This window comes from Telopea speciosissima, chromosome 3 (genome assembly GCF_018873765.1).
Source record: "Telopea speciosissima isolate NSW1024214 ecotype Mountain lineage chromosome 3, Tspe_v1, whole genome shotgun sequence".
Classification (NCBI taxonomy): domain Eukaryota; kingdom Viridiplantae; phylum Streptophyta; class Magnoliopsida; order Proteales; family Proteaceae; genus Telopea; species Telopea speciosissima.
This window is the reverse complement of record NC_057918.1, coordinates 23,800,922-23,825,055: the sequence shown is the minus strand read 5'-3', so window position 1 is coordinate 23,825,055 and position 24,134 is coordinate 23,800,922. Positions and strand designations below refer to the sequence as shown.

General features: G+C 38.2%; 1 protein-coding gene across 2 annotated transcripts in view; it reads left to right on the top strand.

Annotated features, from left to right (window-relative positions):
• The first annotated feature begins 423 nt into the window (after window positions 1-423).
• The window catches only part of LOC122655710, a 63,974-nt gene continuing 40,263 nt past the window's right edge, over window positions 424-24,134 (top strand). For both annotated transcript variants that reach the window (XM_043850001.1, XM_043849999.1), the window contains exon 1: window positions 424-542. In XM_043850001.1, coding sequence (XP_043705936.1) covers window positions 515-542 — 28 coding nt within the window. In that variant the 5' untranslated portion in view covers window positions 424-514. The remainder of the gene's footprint in view (window positions 543-24,134) is intronic.

The window sequence follows — 24,134 nt, the reverse complement described above, 5'->3', positions numbered from 1 at the left end:
TTATTTTGTCATTTAGCTAACTCCATTTAAACTTATACCTAGACATGTGAGAAGAGACTCAGATCTACCTATAACCATTGGGTCATCCATAGAAACCCCTTTTGATTTAAAAAAAAAAAATTGTGAAATGGTTCTACAACAGTCAGGAGTCAGGGCACGCTAGCACCTATGTGTCTATCTCGCACTTCCTTAGATGATAATGACCCTACTGCCTTTCAATGTATGATGCGATGAATTTCTCATGAACCCTCTCCTTCCAAGTTTTTTTTCCCGATGCTACCACTGGGATTTGGATCCTGTTCAGCCATGGTGGGAGCTGGACGATCCAGCCCCGCTAAACAACAGGAAAATAAGGGATGGAGTGATCATTTCACATTTGGGGTCTAACGGCTGGACAAGATCCTTTTCCCTACCACTGGGCTTCCTTTGCGACCAAACACGCCCAATACGTTTCCTCCTGCTATTCTGGAGTAGGGTTACCCTTTGCCCTTTCGTACCTTCTTCAGGCGCCAAAATGCAAATCGTGCCTCGCAATCGAAGAGGTGAGTAGTGTCTGCATTCAGCTTTGCATTCGCCTGTTGCTCTCCTTAAATGTGTTCTTCAACTTCGTTTTGTTTACCTTTCTGGGTAGATTTGGATTCGACCCTGTTCTTGCCAGGTTTAGCGGAATACTATGGTTTTCTTTTATGGCTTCTTAGTTTCAGTTCTTTCCTTCTCTTTGATTCTCTGAAACACATCTGGTTCTGAAGGTTTTGTTTGTTTTTGAGCTCCATGTAACGTTTTAATGGCATCGAAAAGCGTGATGTAGTTTTGTAGAATAGATTTTACCAAGCAGGGAACTTATTGTTATTCTGGAAGAATTGAAATCTACTCAGTGTCAGCTTGAGTTAAAAAATGAGACAAAGATTGAACCTATTATTTCTTCTGATGGGAATAGAGGAGTTCAGAATCCCTTTGTCTTGGATATCTTCAAAATTTCTTACTTCAGAAAATTTTGAATCACTAATTTTCATGGACACATAAAATGGTCGACTCAAAACTGAAAAGCAACTGAACTCATTGGCATAATGGAATTAATGATAAACATCAACCTCATCTAATCATCTCATAATCAAAATCACAAGGCAACAATAATATGGATTACCAAAAAACAGGAAAAGGAGACTTTTTTAAGCGTCTGACTTTAATCCATCCATATCTTACTGTTTTTATAAGCCTGATATAGGAGCATCTGAACTTGCTGGCTTTAATAGATAAATCAGGAACCTCATCTAATCATCTTGTTATAGCAAACACCAACAAAATCACGAAAAGAAACAAGAACTAAGCAAAAGAACACAGAGATATAACGTGGTTCACACACCAGTATGGTGTGCTACATCCACGGGCGAAGACGAAGATGATTCACTATGCAAATCGGAGAAAAATTACAATGGAAACTCTCAAGAACACCCAAATCACTGTTGCTGCTCTCTCTCAGAAACCCTAGAACGAAAACCCCAAAATCTTCCTCTCTCTTTACAATAAAGCGGGTAAGGAACATAAATACTCCTCCATCGGATCCGGGTCGATCCATCGGGTCGGGTCGAACCGTACCACGGGGCGAATCTGCTACCATCACAGATCTCAGAAAAAGTTCCATTCGGGTCGCCACCAAAAATGTCGGAGCGGGTCATTCTTCGAAACGGGTCCAAGAATTCGAGACATACATTACACATCTCATAATCAATATAAGAGCACAACATAATTCAGAACCCAAGCAGGAAAATGTAATCAATGAATTTTTATTGAACATTTTGAAATTTTGGAAAAATAGGGAAAAGAAATGGCACACTATTAGGCAAGATTTTCTGTTGCTTATTGTGGGCTGAATTTGAGCTTCACATGTAATAAATCCTGTGGCGAAGATATAGCATCCTAATGGTCAGGACATAAGATGAGACTTTTTGAAATAAGGTTGTGATTGATCTTGATGTGTTTAATTGCTATGACATTCGCTTTCTGCAGACATGAATATTACTGATATTTTCATTTTAAAATGGATGTTTATGAAAGAGTCAATAATCATGCAGCAACCAGGCTAATTAAAACAAGACGCTCACAAAATACATGTGGAACTTCCGGAAAGTTAAGATGAGACCCTGTGTGGCTCTCACATAGCAATGAACATGTATGGTGGCTGGAAAATGAGAAGTTGTCAGAGCATGCAACTGGAAGGCCTGCTCCAATGCATAGGTGATGTCCAAATGAGTGTATAAATCATGTTGCTTTGGACGGATGGTACTTTGATGTTCAAAAGTATCATTTAGGGTTGCATTAAATAAGTGAGTTTGGAGAAGAGAGAAACTACAGTGGAGCATGATTTGAAGCCTATCGTGATATAATGAGAACTGAAGGTTGCAATGCATTCTGTCTACACCAGTGATAAATGAAGATTGATGGCCTTCAATCTAAATAAAACAGTAAATATTTCCTTTATTATTTGTGGAATTTGATGACCAAAACATAGAATGAACAACAGTAGAAGTCACAGCTAAATTGCCAGTAGGGATGATTTCCTCTGCGTGCAATGGGGGACTTAAATGTGTTTTAAGTATCCTTCCATATCTGCCAATACTGGGAACTGAATATGGCTACAGTTTGAATATGGAATTTAGAAGAAACTCATCAATTCCTGGAAAAATGCACCTGATATCTTTATAACCCTATGCCGCCTTATACAGTTGTCAAATGTAATCTGGTGTATCAACACTATCTGGTGATTGCTGCATGTTGAACTAGTAAGCGTTCCGTGCAAAATTGCAATTTTTATTTTTAGTTGACAATTGGACCAATAATGTGTAACTGCAGTTAGAGAACAACATTAGAAGTCTGCAGTGATGAGCCTGCCAATGGGTGTGGGTTTTAGGGATATAACATTATGCTCTCTCTCTCTCTCTCTCTCTCTCTGACACACACACAGACACTTGCTCACTTGCGCATTCTTCTTCCCCGCTCCTACTCCCCATTTGAATGTGATTGTGGGATGGTATCAATCACCTTTGACATAAATGCAAGAGTAGGACAAATGGACAATTTTAATTACAGCATTTGGGCCAAATTCTATTTGCTGACATAATGGGGGAAGAAAAGGAAACTTTACAAGCTGAGTTATATTACTGGAAGTAGCTGAGGTTTATGTTTAGGATGCTTATTATAATATCTGTTGCTTATTTCTTCATAATTATTGCTCGCTGCCATGAATGGGAACCTTGGTTGTTTACGGGGTCTTCTCAATGCTTGCAACTAGATGCAGGTTGACTAGGCCTAAATGATGTTTAAGAGACATCACTATTTTACGTTTATTGCTTCAAGGTTCCATTTCTTTTATTTATCTTTCAATTTTCTTATCAAAATTTGAAGATTTTTTTTTCTTCTGCTGCTCAGGAAATAGCCTCTCCACGAAGCGAGGGTAAGGCTGTTTACATTATGACCTTCTGCAGACCCTGCAGTGGCGGAAGCCTCGTGCACTGGATACACCCTTTTTTTTTTTTTTCTGCTGAGGAGATCCTTTATCTGATCTCAACTCGGATTCTTGGACGCCCATTATTTCCTTTATGGTTTTTAGTGTGTTCCTGCATTCAATGGAACCGTGATAATTACCTTATCACTGGCTTAATCTATGATATCATGTGAAACTAGGAATACATTTACATGTAAGCGTGGACCGAGTTGTATTATTATGAAAATCAGAGTCGGGTAGCACTTAGTAATTTGAGTTCCTTTTGCCATTAGAATGCCATAGGATTAAAGAATGGTGTTTATCTAATGAATGGATTGTTGTTCACCTTAACTAGGGAGTGCTTTACGTAACATTAATGCTTAATCTAGCTTACATGTACTGTACTGGCTAGTATGAATAATGCTATTAGTTTATGCTTGGAAGAATAAAATGTTCGGATGAATAGGATGACTACTTTCTTTTTCTTCTTTTAAATTTGCAGTTGAAGGAATGAGCAGCCAAACTCCAACCACTGGTGACTGTTCAAGTACATATTGGACACCATCCATGGAACGTTATTTCATTGGTCTTATGCTAGACCAAATGAATTTAAGATTGGTCTACATTCAATAAACAAGCATGGAATGATATGCTCACTTGGTTTAATCCAAAATTGAATCCCAATATGACAAGGATGTTTTGAAAATTCAGTACACTAATCTGTGGAAGCAATTCAATGATGTAAAGATTCGGCTTGGGCAGAATTGGTTTGCCTGGGATGAGACACGACAAATAGTAACAGCTGATGATTTTGTGTGGGATTCATATATTAAGGTGCATTGCTTGTTTTATTCAAATTTATTGTCAATTAGCCGACCCCATTTAGTTGGGATAAAGCTGAGTTGAGTTGAGTACTATTTTGTTGTCAATTGCAGCTAACTTGTGTACAATGCATACAGGTAGAACCTGATGCATGGTCCTACAACACTAAAACACTTTTGAACTATACTGATTTGTATGTGATATTTGGATATGCAACTGCTGATGGAAGATAGAGCCGTTTAAGTCATGATGTAGACAATGATGATGACTTACTAGCAATAAGGATTGGTGAGGTTTTTTTTTTTTTTTTTTTTTTTTTTAATATAATTTCTGATATCTTGCTAAAGTTCCTCAATGCACACTTCACTTTGGGAAATTGTGGAATTTTTAATGATACTTGCCAAGCTCTTCTTTCAGGAGATTGACAAGTATCATGGGTTCCCAAAGACCATAGTGTCAAATATGTCAAGTTCACTAGTCATTTCCTGGAGGACTTTGTGGTGCATGATGGGTACCAAACTCTGTTTTTCTTCAGCTTTCCACTCCCAGATTGATGGTCAGACTGAGATCATCAATAGGAGTTTAGGTAACTTGTTGCGTTGTCTCATAGGTGAGCTTCTTACTAGTTGGGATCATGTTTTTACCTGTAATGCCTCACATTTCTAGTATAATACTTTAATATTGATTTGGATTATTTGTTATTATTTTAGTGTCTATTGAATTGTTTTATTTATTTATGATGAATAGTGCATGCACGAGGTGGCATGCTTATATCAATCTTAGTGATTAAATATTGATTCGTATTTGATTAATATGATTAATTAAATTAATCCTATTTATTAGGGGGATTAATGAGGGATTAGAGGTAGCTTAGCATGATTGGACCATGTGTCCTACTTAAGGGCTGCCACATGGTGCATGGAGAGGATGAGGTTGTGGCATAATTAGCAGCCACATGGCATAAGGGTGAGGTGTAATCAAGGGTCAGCTACTTTGTTTGACCAAGTCTAAACAGCCACCATTTGCATGGCCAAGGTGTGGTGGCAATAGGAACCCAGCCACATGGCTGGAAGGAGGAGGTGGCCGACCTGATTTGACTAAGCACACTAGTGGATGACATGGTGGGCTTAGAGGCAGCCACCATGTGCATGCTTAAGTAGGTGCTAGCAAGGCTGGGACAGTCACATAGTTGCTGGAAATTCCTGAGGCTGTTGAGTTCTTGATGTAGAGAAAATAAAGAAAGAAGAAGAAGAAGATGAAAAGGAAGTATAAGTAAGCTTAGTTTCTTCTTCTCCTCTAGCATAGTTTTTGTTTCTTTGATGGGTTAATTGATTAGTTTGCTTACTATTTACATAGGGGTTAAGGGATTTATATTGCTGAAAGCCTAAATTGAAAGAAGAGATTGGAGAGGAAGTTGAACAAAGAAGCAAAGTTCAAAAGACCTATTTGAAGTGTAGATTGAATTCTTGAAGGGTGTTTGCATGTACTTAATTATCTACCAAACGTAGAGGTGATCAAATCGAAAGGAAACAAAGGTGAGGGATCATGGTTATGTATATGTTTGTAAGAAAGAATGATCCGAGGGGAATATGGTTATGAATTGATGTATGATTACTCTGTGTTAATGATTTGAATGAATGCAAGGAATGAACATGAAAATGATAATAATGTGATATGATATGTTTGTATGGAATGAAATAAGAATGGCAAAGAAATGAGGTTCATATAGCGGTTTGTATATGAAATGATATGTTTAGTACTATAAAGTATGATGTATTGATTTTGTGAGGGAATATATATTGTAATGTATAGGCTGGTTGATTGTATGTTGATATGTGTTAACTATATAGTAGCATAAGTATGACTGTTATTTATTTATTTATTTTGGATGAATGAATAATTTAATTCATTACCAAAGGAAAGAAAAGGGGGGTAGGCGAGAGAGAAAGCGTACAAGGGCACAAAGCCTCAAACAAATTACAAGGCCTACCTGAGAGGAGGCTAGGCCTGTAAAAATCAAAAGCCCACAAGAGCAAAGAAGCCCAAAAGAAAGAGAAGGGCAGCCAAGTCAATTCCAGGTAGGGAACCACAAACCCTAAACCAACTATCTCAGCACAGCTTCGACCAGCCGCCAAGACAAGAACGGAGCATCACTGGCAAACAAACAGCCGCAGCAGAGGGGCGTTGGCCTAGCAGAGGACCACGGCCAAGTGGAGGTGACAGCCACGTCGAAGAGGCACCGGCCTTGCAGAGAGAAACAACGAAGTGGCTGCCAGCCAAGCATAGCTTGTAAAGGGCAGACTATGCAGCTGGCAGTAACACGGCGTTAGTCGAGCGAGCTAGGCGGATCAGACAGAAGACTGACCGAGAGGGGCTTGCAGCCAAGCAGCTGCAGTCCAAGCGTCGGTGATGGAAGACAACTGGCGAGAAAGAAGGCGAACTGGGCTGGAGGCGAAGAGACGGGCCAGCAGACCAAGCGAGGAAGGCAGCCAGTGAGGGAGGCGACCTAGCAAAGTGAGCTGTTGTTGGAGACGAAAGTCAATCGAAGCATCACGACCAGGCAGGAAAGTCCCCCAACGAGCCTGGATACAGACCTAGAGGGAGGGCGACTTGGCAAGGCAGCAAACCAGGCAAGGCAGACGTCCATGAAAACGACAAACTAAGATGGCTGTCGACAGGCATGACTGCAGACAAAGCAAGGATGATGGCCACTAGCACTACACTGGTCCAAACGAGGAGACCAAGCTCCAAATCCCGAAGAAGAAGAGGAGAAAGAGGAGGAAGAAAGGGATGAAGAAGTAGAAGAAGAAGGGGAAAGGAGGAGCCCGACCTCACTGCCAGACTCCAAAACCTGATGAAGAAGAGGAAAAAAGAACTAGGAGGAATAAGAAAGGTAGGCAAGAGGGGGGGGAATGAGAGAAGGAGAAGGGAGGTAGAAGGCGGGAGGAGCAGTGCTAGGTTTTGCTTCTGTCTGTAGGTTTTTTCTTCTCTGACACTAAGGAGCCGATGGACTTTAAGTATGACTATTATGTGTTTAACGATAGTAATGATTCATGTTAAGATAAGCTGATTTTTATATTATGTAATAAGCATGGTTCAAAATTTCGTGATATATCGCCGAAATTTCGGTAAATTTTGACACTACCGAGACGAGATGGGCTTCCGAAATGAAAAAGTTCAAATTTTGTAGAAATTTTAGTAAATTTCGGTATAATTCGTAGAAATACTTTATGTATTGAGTAGTATATTTCGGTAAATTTCGTAGAAATACTTTGCGTATTGAGTATTGAACTATTGACTATTATGGAGTTTATGAGTTATGACTTTTGAACTTATACACTTATGACTTTATGAGTTTAAACATTAAGGCTACATTTGACTTTATTTTTGTTTCATTACTTTGTTTAAATTTCTTATTATGTCTTTTAGTACTTAAACAATGTGAATTTTACTAGTTATACATTAGGATCCAACCATATACTGTCAATCAAGGGTGCAAACCCAAAACACCACTTTGAGTTCTTTTTATTTTTATTTTTGCAATACGAAGGTTTAAATGTGTTTATTTAGCTTAAATAAGGGTGTACATGAAGTATCAGACCTTAATATGGCCAAAAATCCACCGAGATGGAGTGCCGAAATATGGCAGAAAAATACCTTATTTCGGTATATTTCTGATATTTCGAAAATCTCGACCAGCCCGAAATGGCGAGACGAGACGAGATTTTGAACTATGGTAATAAGACATGGTGCTCTTGTATGGAAATGAATACGTATATGAATGAAATGGGAAATGATTAAATGAATGCAAAGTATGGAAATACACAAATGAAATGAATGTGATGTGATACGTTTATATGAAAAGAAATGGAAGTAATAACGAGATGAACATGGAACCCTTTGTGACTGCAATCCCTTTCTAGTAAGGGAATAGGTACTGGATGGGAGAAGATGTAATACTTAATGCATGATACAATTGTTATAGTCCTCCCCAGTGCTTCGATGACTGGAATAAGGAGTAGACCAATAACCAGAGACAGTAACATATACGAGTGATTTACTAGTGCATGGTCCTCTCCAGTGCTTCGGTAACTGGAACAAGGGAGTAGATCGTGTATCTGGGGGAATCATCGATCTCATTCACATTGTTCCTCCCTAGTGCTTTGGCTATTGGAATCAGGAGTAGAATGGCCAGCAGAACCTCAGATTATTGTGCACATTGGCAGGACACCAAGATGACCAGACTTACGTTTTACTTCAGAAATGATGTTTATATATGTTGAAGTATATAGAATATCCTTATAAGTATGATTAATTATATAGCATGATTCTCCTCATTGGACTTTTGGCTCACCCTATTTTATATGTTGATTTTACAGATGAAAAAGTAGGAGAGTGTGTATATATTGGACCAGATACAAATGAATGTAGAGATAGGGCTGAGTAGCTGATGAGGGTTGCTAATATACTTTTGTGTTTGTAAGAATGTATAGGATATGTTCAAGAAGTAATGGAAATGTAGCAACTTGTGGGTACTAAATGCAATTATTTGCCACTAGTGTTACTGTTTGTTTGTAAATACTCTTTAGAACTATGAAGTATATCCAACTCCAATTAGTCCAACTCAAATTAGTAAGTCTTCCGCTATGTATGTTAGGTTATATAGGAATTGTGATAATAAATCCAGGTATATAGAAGATCATTTGACCAGCGACCGTGAGGGCAGTACCTTTTACCCTGTCTGGGTTCGGGTTGTTACATTACCCAAGTTGAGTTTGCGTATAACCTTTCCAAGAACCTAACCACCAGACTTTCTCCCTTTGAGATCTGTTTAGGTTACCAGCCCAGTACACCCATAGATCTTGTCCCTGTCGTGTCTAACTCTAGGACTTCCCAGTTAGCCGAATCTTTTGTGTAGCACATGCATGATTGCATATAGAAATTAGAGGCAGGATAGCATGCAATGAACAATATAAATCCAGGGCAGATGTACATCAACGACTGCAAGAGTTTCGAGAGGATGATATGGTGATGGTCAGGATTTGACCGCAACGCTTTGTCAAAGGAAAACGGGTAAGCTACATGCTCGTAGTGTAGGTCCATTCAAGATTCTTGAAAAGGATAGGTGCTAATGCATATGTACTTGAGTTGCTACCTGATATAGGAATTAGCAACCTTTTCAATGTAGAGGATCTTGTTCCGTACCTTGGTCCACCTACTGTCTCATCCTTCTACCCAGATGATCTTGCTGGTTTTCCTTTTACAATTGATGACCCTGCCACCCAGACTATCCCACTTCCTGCTACTTCTTTATCCCTATACCTCAGCTTGATCATAGAGTTGAAAAAGTTGGAGATATCCTCGATAAGAGAGTGGTTTCTTCACGCACTGACAGTTCCAGAGAGTTCTTAGTCAAGTGGCGTGAACGACCTGAGATTGATAGCACATGGATTACTATCGAGGAGCTACAGCAGCTCAACCCGGACATGCTTGAGTACTATACGAGTTTTTATTAACCGGAGGTGAATTCCTCCAAGCCAGGGAGAGTTGATGAGGACATCATACCATCCGATCGAGGATTCAGAGTATTCCAGAGGAGACGTCGTAGAGCTCAGCCGTCCACTGCCTCTATGTGGATTGACGACGAGTTCCGAGGCTACCATATTGCTCGAGTACAGCCCCATGGACCCCAGCGTGGACCTCACTTGCAATAGTCTTTAGTATCAGCTAGTAATTCTGATTTCTATCTATTATTATTATTTCTGTTTCTGTTTATTTCTATGTTTATTTCAGTATTGGTGTATGTGAGGAGAGGTGTTCTTTTCTTTTTCTTCATTGTTTATGTTGTAATTGTCCCCCTTCCCCTTCCCCATGACTTGGAATTTTCCTTTTTTTTGTTATTAGTGGTAACTACTTCTGTAACCACCCCATTCCCACGGTTCTCCTTTGTTTTTCCCTCTTTTAATGCCTATTCTGGCAGTGTTGTAAGTTGTTGAACATTAAAAGAAGAATGGAACTGCTCCCTCATGCATGAGTCTCTCTCCCTCTCTCAATTTCTCTTCTTCTTCTTCTTCTTGTCTCGATTTTCTGCTACTCTCTTTCTTCTTCTTCTTCTCTTAAGCATAGTCCTAAAACTCGTCTCGACTCGGCGAGTTTCTTGGTTTTTGAGAAACCAAGACGAGATGGCATACGATAAATAAAAGTGCAATATCTCGCCGAGATCTCCCTTGGAAATGACCCTTCTACTATGTATTTACTTACCTAACTCGACAGAACTCGACATATCTCGGCGAGATCTCGGATCTCAGGTTGACCCATGGAAATGGCCCATCTACTATGTATTTACTTACCTAACTCGACAGAACTCTTATATGCTTGCTGTGGAGCACTATATGCAACATTACAAAAAACACTATGTCATGGGAAGACTATGTGACACTAGTGGGGACTGAATACTTGATTCAAAGTCATTTTATGTGATGATAGTTGTAACACTGTTAAATAGTTTGATGTATCACTTTAACATTTCTAATTCTCATTTAAGTTGTTTAGCTATTAATTGAATGTTTTGCTTGCTTTCTATTGCTAAATTATGTGTAGAGTAGGGTATTTTAGTACGTCATCGCCTACCAACCTATGGTCCGAATTGAAACTCATATTTGGACTTTGTTTTTGCAAAATCTGATAGTGTCATTGTGTTTAAATGGCCTAAAATAGGCTGAATACCAAGTTTCAGACCCAAACTAGGTCTAAAACCCACCGCGTTGAGGCTTCAAGTCGGAAAAAAAATAAATGCACCAACTCGGCGAGATATCTACTCAACTCGGTTTTCCCAAGGGCCGAGTTGGTACCGAGACCCGAGTTTAAGTCCTGCCTCCCCCCTACTTCTTCTATTTCAGTTCTCTCCTTTTCCTCTCCACGAATCTGTCCCCTTCACCTTTATGTTACTGTTTTCTTCTTCCCTATGGACCCTACCCCCACGTTACTGTTCCCTTTGTTTGCTTTAATTTATGTTTCTTCTGTACAGTGACTCTAATGGACATTTATATCCACATGGAAGCTAGTCATCAAGTACAGCCTATATCTGGTTGGTTCTAACTAGTTCTACTTCATTTTTTCCCCTTAATATTCCCTTCTAATTTTCTGTTAGTATTTTACATTGAAACTGCTGTTATTCTCGCATGGAATTGGCTATAACTATGTTTACATTTGCTTAGCCTTTGTTATAGGATTCTTGAAATCTACTGCATATTAATACTTGACTTAGTGATACCAAATTCCTGATCCCTGTAGCATCTGATCGAATATTGCATAGCTGAATGTATGTAGCTTAGAATTTCTATCGTTCATTGTTACTATTATCACAGTTCTAACATGTATGTATTTCATGTATGCTGCTGCCCTCACCCAACTAGACAGCCTTAGCTGTGATTGTAGTCTATCGTATGTTAGTCTTGTTCTTGTAGTTAAATTTAGTTTTCTAGGTTTAATCCTACATCAGAGAGTGAAGTCTTACTCAAGCCTGGGTTGATATGGTCACGTCATTCAATGAAAAATATGGAACTCAGCAAGACAAAGATGTAATGAAAAATTGCTACAAACATTTAAGGAGGCAATACAAGGATATAACTGTTCTTCTTGAACAAAATAGGTTTTGCTGGAATGAAACACGCCAAATGGTTATGGTCGATTACCATATTTGGGATGCTTATATAAAAGGTAAGCCTGTAACTCAATCTAATTCTGTAACTTCTGTGTATTATTATTAAACCCAGATCAGAAGCCAATTGAAAATGTGGATTTTCTTATTTTTATTCTTTTACCATCTCATCAAAGAAAGTGAAAACTATAGAATAATGGATTCATTGGAATAATTCATTTTTAGTAGGCAATCGAATTTTAATCATATATAATATCCATTTCTATGGAATGTTCAAAGTGATTTGATTAATTCACAGTGGAATATGAATGAAATTGTTTTGAGTGTTTTGCAAATTTCAAATGGTGTTGGCTCCACTATGGTGAACCTTGTGTTTAGGTAAACCAAAAAATACCATAAACTTGATATAGAATTAGGGTTTCACAGAATATTGAGCCCATAACAGGTTATACCAACATTGCCATGAGCCAAGCTTTGTAGTAGGCTAAGAGAAATAAAGGAAAACAGCTTCTGGTTGTAGAAAAGGAATCTTGGTTGCTCTAAGATTTTTGAAATTACATTATTTTTTTAATGGTTCAATTAGGGTTAGGCTTTTGTTGGGTTGGTGCCTATTGGTTGGTGGAGAATTAGTCTTTTGATGAAGTTGGATGGAAATTTTAGGGGCTGAAATGGGTTGTGATGAGGAAACAAAAATTGAAAATATGGGGAAAATGTTCCCTACTGCTGGCTGAAGTTGGATGAAATAAGATGGCTAGAGTTGACCTGAACATGTTATGCAAGGGGAGTTATTGATAATGAAGATAATGGTGAAAGAGCGCTGCTAATTTTGTTGGAAAAGGGTTCTCTAATAGAAGAATGAAAATTAGAAAGTAGACCGTACATAGTAGAAGAAGAGAAGAGAGAGTACCAAGGAATCCACCTTTCATGAGGACCTGTGAATCCACACAGTAGTAGAACAAGGCTTTGACAGATAACTACTTCATTCATTGTAAAATTGGGATGCAGAGAAGCATATATTTAGTTTTTGGCTTGCTGCTGAGCCCAAATTGTATGGCTGATAGGACTTACTAATTCATTGTCCCAATTCATGAATTACTCAATGGAACTCAAACTAAAAGTAGAAAACCTCTGCTAAAGCAACTAGCCAGCTTAGAACAGCCTAATATTATTAAAACTGGTAAGTAACCTCAAAATCAATGAAAATCCCAAAATACCCTTATATTGATACAAAATTGACATTCTACCTCAAATTTAAATTTAGTTGACAAACACCAAACACTTCTAATATCCGGAGTTTTTTGTGATTAGTGTATTCCTTTAAAACTTAAAGGAAAATTTTATAGGACAGTCATACCACCGGCTATGATGTATGGTGCGGAATGTTGGCAGTTAAGAAGCATCATATAGATAAACTCAATGTAGCAGAGACGAGGATATTGAGATGGATGAGTGGCGAAACTAGGAAGGATGAAGTAAGGAATGAGTATATTAGAGCTGGTTTGGGAGTAGCTCCAATACACGATAAGCTCTGAGAAAGTCGATTGAGGTGGCATGGCCATGCTCAACGGAGGCCTTTGGATGCTCCAGTACGGAGGAGTGATTTAACTCCGATTGAAGGAACTAAAAGATCCAGGGGCAGACCTAAAATGACCTTAGGAGAAGTGGTGAGAAAAGACATGCATAGCTTAGGCCTTGTATCAAATATGAACTTGAATAGAGCTCATTGGAGGGCAAAAATCCATGTAGCCGACCCCATTTAGTTGGGATAAGGCTGAGTTGTTGTATACCCAACCTATAATAAAGTTGTTCCAACCCCCAAAATGTCTAAAAGTACCCTATGTGGAACCCCTGCACCAAAGTCCCCCCCCCCCACAAAAGAAAAAATGCAACTTAGTTTTATTCCACATTCTCCCCTTATAGCAAGAAAACTTGTCCTCAGTTTCAATGCTCCGTTGCACTATGATGGTGCAATTGGACCAGGATACAGTTCCCTCGTAGCACCCACCACTTCTGATCCTGCTGCTCTCCAATTTAAGTTCAAATCTGTATGGTAGAATAGAAAGCCTTAACGAATGTTCTAAGAGTGATTTAAATTTATAGATTCAGAACTGTAAAGGCTAAACATATGAAATAGCAGGATAAGAAAACAAATCCAGAAGTTGTGATATTCTGCTTGTTCTAGAGTATTGACAGTAACAGAAAAAAGGGAATGGAATGATATTAACAGAACAGCTACTGACCTGCTCAAAGTTTTGAAGTGCCTGCAAATTACTTCTGAAACTCAAACCGAAACTATTTATCGAACTCGAGGGAGTGAGGTTGGGGGATTTAAAGAATAGTTAAAATATTATGGGAAAAGGTTAGCTGAGCCGCCAATGAAGGGTGTCAAAATACAACCCAAACCATTTACTGATACCGAAGAGTGTCATTTACAATGGAACCATAAAACCATTTAATAAATGGTTCAGTTTTGGTTTAAAAAATGAGACCGTTTAATGAACGGTTCGATTTTGGTTTTAACCATTTAAACCAAGTTAGTTTTTATTTATATATTAAATAAGTAACACCCTCCCAAATCTTTGACATCCTTATGCTTTCACCCCACATTGATGAAATTGTTTCTGTTTTTTCTAAAAACAAATATTTTTTTTTGGGGGGGGGGGTGAATAATATATTCATTACCAAAGAGCAGAAGAAAAAAAACAGGGAACCCCCGAGGGGCAAGAGAAAAAACAATGTTACATACAAAGGAACCAGCCCTCAAGGTGATGGGTAGAGCATAGAAGAGGAGAGACCCCAGGATACAACAATATGCCTGTTCCTTGGGGAGTTGATACAACTAGAGAAGGGTCTAGATATTTTGCTGTTGACTTCAAAAAAGATGGAATCCTAAATCCGACGAAGATAGCTAGAGTTGGAGGTCCATCTTCTGAGGCTGCGTTCCATCCAAATAGAGGTTACGGTCACTCCGAGAGCAAGCTTCCCAATCATATCATATACTGACTTCCCTGCAAAAGGTCATGTCCACCCATACCCATTCTCTGTTATAGGGGAGAATTCTTCTCCTTCTAGGCCAACATCTTTCTAGAACTCCTGCCCAAATGGATTTGGAGAAGGTGCAATTGAAGAAGAGGTGATCAACATCTTCAGAGGCATTCCAACATAGACAATAAGAAGAGGACGGGAATGTGCTGGTGAAGAAGGAACGACTGAGTTGGTAGGTAATTTGATAGAGCTCTCCAAACACAAGTGGCAGGGGATATGGCCTTTGAACCAAACAAGCTTTCTCCAAAGGCATATCTGGTGGCCCTGAGACTTGACGTGATCCCAAAAAGATTTGGTACTGAAGATACCCCGAAGAAGAAGGAGACCAAATGACAATGTCTCCAAAACCGAAGGGTCTTCTGAGAATAGAAGGGAGACCATTCCAAATATCTGCAAAGAGGGGGGGGGGGGAGAGGAATCCATTCATCCTTCCTGGGAAATGATGTCTGCTACCAGGGAGTGTCCATGGTGGCCCACTTTATGAATCTCTTTGGAGCTGAGAAGGGGTAGGAGGACTGCCATAGGATGCCAATGGTATAACCACAGCTTGGTATAGGAGCCATCATCAATCCTGCAAGATACAGGCCCAAGTGCTAAATGCCTGATGTTGAGGATTTTTCGCCAGTTCCAAGATGCATTGGGGCAAGTGGGGACCGCCCAGATAGAGTCATTCTTAAGCAGGCCTGCATAACCAATCAACCCATACACTTTTTTTCTTGGCAGCAATCATCCATATCAGTTTGAGAATTCCAGCCGAATTTACCTCTTTGATTCTTCGCAAACCCATACCTCTCTCGAATTTAGGAAGACACACAGAAAGCGCAGTTGGTAAGATGAAGGAATCTAGTTGTTTCTTTGCTTTCCAAAGAAAAGAACACATGGGAGATTCAATTTCTTTGATGGTGGATTGAGGCAGCCCAAAGATACCGGACCAGCAGATGTGGGAGGAATGGATAACAGATCTAATAAGCTCCAGTGACCTGCATATGATAGAAGCTTTCCTTTCTGTAATCGAAGCCTCTTGTGCATGAGATCTAGGATGGGAATACAGTGATGAGCAGTCAATCTTGCAGGAATAAGAGGCAGCCCCAGATGTTTAACCGGAAGATGGCCAAGGGTATGGAAGTCTTCTCTTGAAGCAAGGCTTTTCAGCATCCGAGAGACCAGCCAAAAAAAGTTGAGATTTATGGGAATTGATTCTGAGGCCCGAATAGATTTCAAACTGATTCAAACAAGCCATAATAGTCTCAACTGAAAGAATGTTTGCTTTGGAGAAGATCATAAGGTCATCTGCGAAGGCTAAATGGGTGCTCTTGAGCTTCTTGCACTTGGGCATAGGAGAAATGAGCTGCTGACCTGTCTTGCACTGAATTTCTCTAGAAAGAACTTCCAAAGCTAATGTAAAAGGGAGAGGAGGCAATGGGCAGCCTTGCTTTATGTCGACCGAAGAAGGGAAGAAGCCTGCTGGACTACTGTTCACAAGGACTGAGAATTGGGGGGTGGGAGATCCAATGATAAATTCAATTGACAAACTCTGCAGGGGAATCCCATTCTGTTCAAAACATCAATAATGTAGTCCCATTTAAGGGAGTCAAAGGCCTTGTGGATGTCTATTTTCATGAGGGTAGCAGGAGAATGACCTTTTCTTTCAAAACCCCGAACCATCTCATTGCAAAGAAGGATGTTCTCTGATATGCTTCTGCCAGCAATATAGGCTAATTGATCGTCACTAACAAGGGAATCAACCACCAGCTTGATCCTGTTTGTAAGAACTTTGGCAATGAACTTGTATAAAGTGTTACAAAAAGAGAGAGGTTTATGATTTTTGTATGAGAGTAAGTTTTTAGGTGTGGCATTTTCTATGAAATAGTTTAGGAACCGTATAACAGTTTAACAAACAATTTGGTTTGGATTTCATTACATGAAACCGTTTAATATACGGTTCGGTTTTGGTTTCTACCTTTGATATCATGAACAGAACCAAACCAGGTAACCGAAAACGCACCGTTTAACACCCTTACCGCCAGTGGGGTGTACGTTGGCACCCTCTATACCCTTTTTATCTCTCTCCTTACCTGAAATAACCTCGCACCCTCCTATGTACAATATCATTCGGTCACACCTCATTATGCTGCTTGCTCAGATAACCGTCTCCTTAAAATTAGGAATTAATTTACGACTCAAAGATCATATATATCTTGGGTATCTTGGTTCTCTCTAGGTTCATAACAATTATTATTAGAAAAAGGAAATATACTCACTCGTGTTACTATTTTTTCCATATATTTTAACTTAAAGAAAGGAATATAGCTTTTGAATGGTCTTAAGACTCATAATAAAAGGAAGTTTAGGTGAGATACAATCTCTTCATCATCCATTTAGTAAGTTCATCACTCGTTTAGTAAGGCCTATGACGAATACGTTACTATATTCTCGGGTATTTAATTTTACGAAACAGCTGTCCTTCTAACCAAAGAGGAGGAGGAGGAGAAGGAGAAGAATAACTACAGGAGAAGGAGACGAAGAAACAACATCAACAGTACAGGATAGGTGATTAGGAGCTAAAACTGCCGCACCCAGAACACCTAGTATTGAAACAGGTAACTTCTATGTTTTCTCATCAAAATTTTTTTAAGGTTAAAGAATTTTGTCATCTACTTTCTCTGTATGCTCTATATGAATTTTAGTTTTTTTTTTTTTTCTTCGTCCCTTGTAAAGGTTCTACTTTGTGCTTTTTTGCCCTGTCCCTCTCTCACAACTCAGACCATGACCAAGTTCACTGATGATGGTATAAACCCTGAGCTGAGTGAGATATCATTAATTCGATATATTGACTAAGTTATCAGTTGATAATGGAGAAGGAAGAATCAACAGTGGTGAATCCTGTGCCATCATTAATTCCCATTTTAGGTTTCAAAAATCAGGAATCAGGTCGGTGAATCGGTTGAATTGGATCGGAATTGTCCCTGACCGATCATGATTCTGGCAGATCTGATACGACCGATTGATGCCAAGGAACCCTAAAATCGGTGCGTTTTCAGATCTGAGGGCCGATTCTAGGGTTCTTGGGACTGATTCCATTCGGATTGGAATCAACAGGGATCGATTCGATCCCTGATTCCATGTTTTGAAATATTGTTCCCAATCTTATTATACAGCCATGCAGGATTGAAAATACCCTTTCCCATGCTAATCAAAGGGTCAGATCTTTATGGTGAGAAGATTCTCTCATCACTATGAGTGAAGAGAAAGCTAGATCATCAATATAGCATATGAGGTATAAATCTTTAAAGCTTCCCCCCCCCCCTCTTCCTCTCTCATGAGATAAGCCTGTAGATATTGACTATTTCACTTAGAGCACCACTCTGTTCCATTGATCTTAGATGAACAAGATTCTGAATTAGTGGTTTTTCTTGTGTGGTAATGGCCATCGACTATGTCTTATGGGTGTCAAACTGGTGTCAGGTCATATTCTGTCCGGCTTAATGGTCCTGTGCCTTTTTGAATACTTATGACTGAAATCGACCAATTATATAAATCGGTTCTCGATCTCGAATCAGTCCTCAAAATCGAGATCGAGATCAGTTAATAATCCATCGGTTGATTATCTACCTATAATCTGGTTTGACTATCAATCTTTAGCGATCCTTAATTGATCGATTAAGCATTGTTTTTTATTTATATTTTGATGAGGGATATTTAGATAGGTTAATTACTCCTTAATTGAGGTTCTTAATCAATCTGGTTTTAGGAGGGTTTGTATTTCAGCCCTAATCAGTCGGTCTATGGGGTCCAATTAATAAAGAAAACTACATTATCTGAAATTTGAAATCGAACCATCTGACAAACAACTGGTTCGGTTATGGTTTAAACTGTAAAATTATTTGCTTCTTCATGTTTTCCATTCTCCCGTGTTTGTTTTAAGGGAAAGATTCTCTGAGCTGACTGTGGAGGGTACACTAGCACCTATCTATCTATCTATCTACACACATGGGAAGCAGTTTTCTGTACGGGAGTGTGGCCTACGCCAGCACTCCCATGTGTCTATCTCTCTCCTCCTTAAAACAAGGGGGCAGAGGTGTCTTTTCACATGGGGTGGAGAGATATAGACTCATGGAAGTGCTGGCATAGGCCACACTCCCGGACAGAGAACTTTTTCCCTATATATATATAATTTTTTTCGTCATCACTTGAAATGACCCCTCTGCTCCAATGTATGGATATTTTTCGGCACCCATTGTGTGTTTCCTATGCCGCTTGCTCAGAGAACCGTCTCACTTGTTTTAAATATGGAAAGAAGAAATTTCAACCTTTCATTGGTCATGTTAGCACAACTGGGGATCTTCCCCATGGGTCTGCCTCATAGGTCAAGAATCAACAATCAAACGACAAATTTTTTTTTTCTTCTTACGCCTTGATATGTTCTAATCCCTCCCAATTTTGAATCTAACAATGGTCAATGTATACTGTAAACTGATTGTTGCGTAGATGATATGGAAAAAGTAGATAGCAAAGAAGAAGCCAGAGATGGAGCAGAAGTCATCAATGACTCAAAAACAAGATCATCAGGTCGATCTGTTAGGTTTGATTATTTTATATAACCTTTCATGTACAGTAGTAGCTATTAATTAGTGTGTGATCATAGTAATGGTTTTTGCAAACTTATCTCTAATGCAGCCAATGATGAACTCAAGCTAATTGAAAACATTGCTGATACCTTAAGTCCCACTGAAGTGAGACATCTCCTATTCCAAGGGCACGAGAATGAGCATATCACTTACCCATTTCTCAATCCGAACATTGGAAGTAACGTTTCATCGACCCAAGGTCACCAGAATGGTATTAATGTTGTTGGCCATCAGCAATTACCTCCTTGTCCTCAACTTACCGGTATCACCTCTTCATCCCCTCCAAATAATATTAGTTTTTTATGCAATGCGTTACTTCTTCAGTCATGCTTTATAGTTTAAACTTATATATTTGTTTTGGTTTTGTAGATTTGAGAACAAGTTGCATATACTGTTACCAGAATATCTCCAATGGGGATACAACTGTGACAAAACGGTCATGTGGTCATTATTTCCATAACAATTGCTTTCATCTTCAGCCTGAATCCATGAAGCCATTCTGGATCAAGGACTGCCAATTCTGCCAGCTAGAAAAGCATTACTGAAGACAATTTAGATGGATTTCAAGCTCTCCTTCTCTTTCTGTTTTTTTTTTTTTTTAAAGTTAAACCAGTTTTACTCATTAGTAGTTCTGAATCAGTGCCTTTAAACCAATTTCAAATACATTTTAGTGGCTTGGAAGCTTGTAGTTTGTGAATAGGTTATTGAGGGGTTTATATAAAACAAAGTTGTGTTATTTTATCTAATTAAACTCCATATGTTTCCAAGAAAGAAATATTTAGGAAGGATTGGAATTTGATTGTTGAGTTAAAGACTAAATAATTTGTTAAAGGATGAGTAATTCGATCGGTGTTGATGAATGAATATTTATTCATGTTTGCGATTTATCTATTTCGGTAACTTTCTAGTAATAAGAACAACACAGGGATAGGACTCAATAAAGTCTTGCACCAATTGTCTTCCCAAGCCCTCTATTATATGTTCACTTAGTTGCTTTTTCTTAATTTATTTAAATGACTAGAGAAATTGAAGTACCAAACAAGAATCTCATCTTTGAAATGTTATCTGGCTTTTCTCATTCATAATGCAACTAAGGTAAGTCTCCATAGGCTAGGGTAGAAGTGGCATACTGGAGACATCTCATGCTGTCATCCAAGCGGGCGTTCATAGCGATGATGAATGATTGTATGAGGACCAAGAGAAGGTTTTATTTTAAGTTTTAAGAGATTCCTCTGTAATCTTGAAGATGTACGTTGGAGATCTTTTTTTTTTGGGTAAAGACGTTGGAGATCACTTAAGTGAAATAACCAAAACGTCTCTGAAGGTAGGGTTAATAATGTTAAAATATGATTAACTTAAAATTCATTCAAATTCGTAAATAAAATGGTTTTGCATATTATATTTCATCATACTTAAATTTGGTGTAAAAAAAGAGTTTCTTTCCACCCCTAATTTGGAAAAGATTCTACTTTTTTTTTTTTTTTTTTTTTTTTGGGTATAAAAAAGATTCTATTTTAATCATATGAGGCATGTTTTACATATAATTTCCTTTCACCAAATAGTCTCAGAATAGCATACCATTTGAAAATATTTTAAAAATGTTTTGAAATGCCTTTTGAATCACTACATTTGAAGAAAAAACATTAGCCAAAGTTATGATTTAGAGTTTTAATGAATTTGGATTTGGCTAGGCCCAACCTTGTTAGAAATAGAACCAGATAATCAAAAAGGCCTTCGCAGCAAAATTTTATTTTGGCACCAAATGGACTCTTGTCGATGTGCAACGAGCTCGAGTTGATATTGAAAGTGTCTTTATTGATGGTTATTCTACGACAAAATTCCCCTACATTGAATAGAGTGCATAACGTAGAAGACCTTAGAGCCATATATTGATGTATGCTGGTCTTTGTTTGATGCCAAACATGTCATGTCGATGTTGAATGCATGTCCATCGATGCACTCTCAATGTCGAAGTTCATGCTTTTTTATGTTGAATAGAGCCCATCCAACGTCGAATTCTAGGTTTTTGCTAAATGTTGGGACTCTCTGTTTTTATGCCATCCACCAGCTTTGAGCCCTTGGTTGAACTCTTTGGGTTCCAGAATCTGTCCAAATACATTTCGTGGACCTCAAGGAAGGCATTGGGTCATGATTAACCATAGCATTACTTTAGACTTGATTGGTTAAAAAGTTTTGATCCTATTTTCAACCGTTAATGAGAAACCACTTTGTTCTCACCCAAAATCCAACGATTTTTTGTTAGATTTGTTCCTCTACGTTGTAGATAGATTAAGGAGGTTACCTGAGCCTACAAATATGTTCTTTCCTCTCGTTTAAGAACAATCTTGGAGAGTGTAAGTATCTCCTAATATTGCAACTCGAGTTCAGGATTTGAGAGAGAATTTAGGTTTTCCAGTTCAATACTTCAGTGATTTCTCACAGTAAATATATTTTCTATATTTTTCTTTTGATTTTAACCTCATTGGTTCTGTATTTTACTCACATTTTGCACGCAAATGGGTGTGTTGCAATTTCCTAATTATTCTAATTTTTGCACTATTTTAGAGAATTTTAAATATTTATATATAAATTCAAATTATTTTATTTATTTTCTGAAATTATTTTGTTCTATCTCCATATTTTGTATCGATTTATCACATATACATGTTAGGTCATATAATTTCCTCATTATTTAATGCATCTCTAGTTAGGGTTGTACACGATTAGCTAGTTAGTGACATCATTGTAAATATTGTCTGCTTCTTGTTGTCCACTTTTTCATTAAACATGTTTAGTTTAGTTTATGTTTCATGTCTACTAACATCCATTTGTAGCCAAACGCATACGGTATGTTTTTTTTTTTTTTTTGTTTCACCTTGTTTAAATTTCTATTTCATGTGTTATATTTAACTTAATTTTGATCAAGTAAATAGGATGACTGGCTTAACCTGATGGACCAAGGTGCTTAACGCCTTTCTTGTCTCATGCCTTGGGCATTTAACAATTTTAAATGTTAAGTGTGCTGGGATAGACTCTATTGTTTGGGGTTTGTAAACAGGTTGACCAAATATACGTAAATCAAATATCCAAGTCAATTAGTATATTCATATCCAAACCCTTTATCATCCAAATAAAGAGCGCACCGCACTAGCTAGTGCACGAGACTCCTGCCATTGTGGGTCTAGGGATGATCATAATGTATGCAACCTTACCCCGTACTTCACTTTGAGGTTGTTTTCCATTTCGAACCCGTAATCATTCTTTTGTAATGGAGCAACCTTACCGGAAATATAAATAAATATGAATGACATTTGAAAAAATTAATTAGGTTAAATAGATAACAAATGACCGCAATAATAAATATGTTTCATTTTATTCAAACAAATCCTAATTAACTATGAACACAGATTTGACAGATGTCTTTCAAGAAAGAGCCATGGATTAGAGTAACTTAAACTTTTAAGAGTTACCCTTTAAAATTTCAGTTTAGCTTAGGGCTCAAATTTCAAGTACATCTTATCTTCAATATGATCTTCTTGTTAAGCGTTAATATTTAGTCATATTGATGGGTGTGGCCGTGTGGGTTTGGTCCATGAGAAAAAGGACCCACAACCATCTCACTCGCTAAATTTCAGCCTAAACTCTTACCCAAAAAAAAAAAAAAAGATTTCAACCTAAACCAAACACAGGTAGTGGGTTAGGAGTTAGAACTCTCACTATTCCTCAGGCGCCAAAATGCAAATCGCTCCTTGCAAACGAGTAGGTGAGCGGTGTCTGCTTGTTTATTCATCTTTGCATTCGCCTGTTGCTCTTCTTCAATGTGTTCTTCAACTTCGTTTTGTTTGCCTTTCTGGATAGATTGGATTCGACCCTTTTCTTGTCAGGTTTAGTGGAATACTATGGTTTTCTTTTATGGCTTTCTAGTTTCAGTTCTTTGCTTCTCTTTGATTGTTTGAAACCCATCTCGTTCTGAAGGTTTTGCTTGCTTTAGAGCTCCAAGTAATGGTTTAATGGCGTCGCAAAGCGTGATGTTGTTTTCTAGAATAGATTTTACCAAGCAGGAACTTATTATTGTTTTTTTTTTGGGTGAGTGGAAATAAATTAAGAGAAAAAGCAGACTACAAAACAAAGCCCATAGGCATGACAAAAGTAGGACCCCTAAAAGAAAACTTATTATTGTTACTCTGGAAGAATTGAAATCTACTCAGTGTCAGCTTAAGTTAAAAATGAGACAAAGGTTGAGTCAATTATTTCTTCTGATGGGAATAGAGGACTTTAGAATCCTTTTGCCATGAAATTCTTCACAATTTCTTCATTCATAAAATTTTGAATCATGGATTTTCATGGACTCATAACATGGTCAGTCAAAACTGACTCAAGTTGTATCAGGGAAGGCACTACTTTATAAGAATTCCACCTTAGTCCATCCTTCTTTCATTGTTTCTGTAAGCTCACTGTAGAAGCAACTGAACTAATTGGCATAATGGTATTAATGATA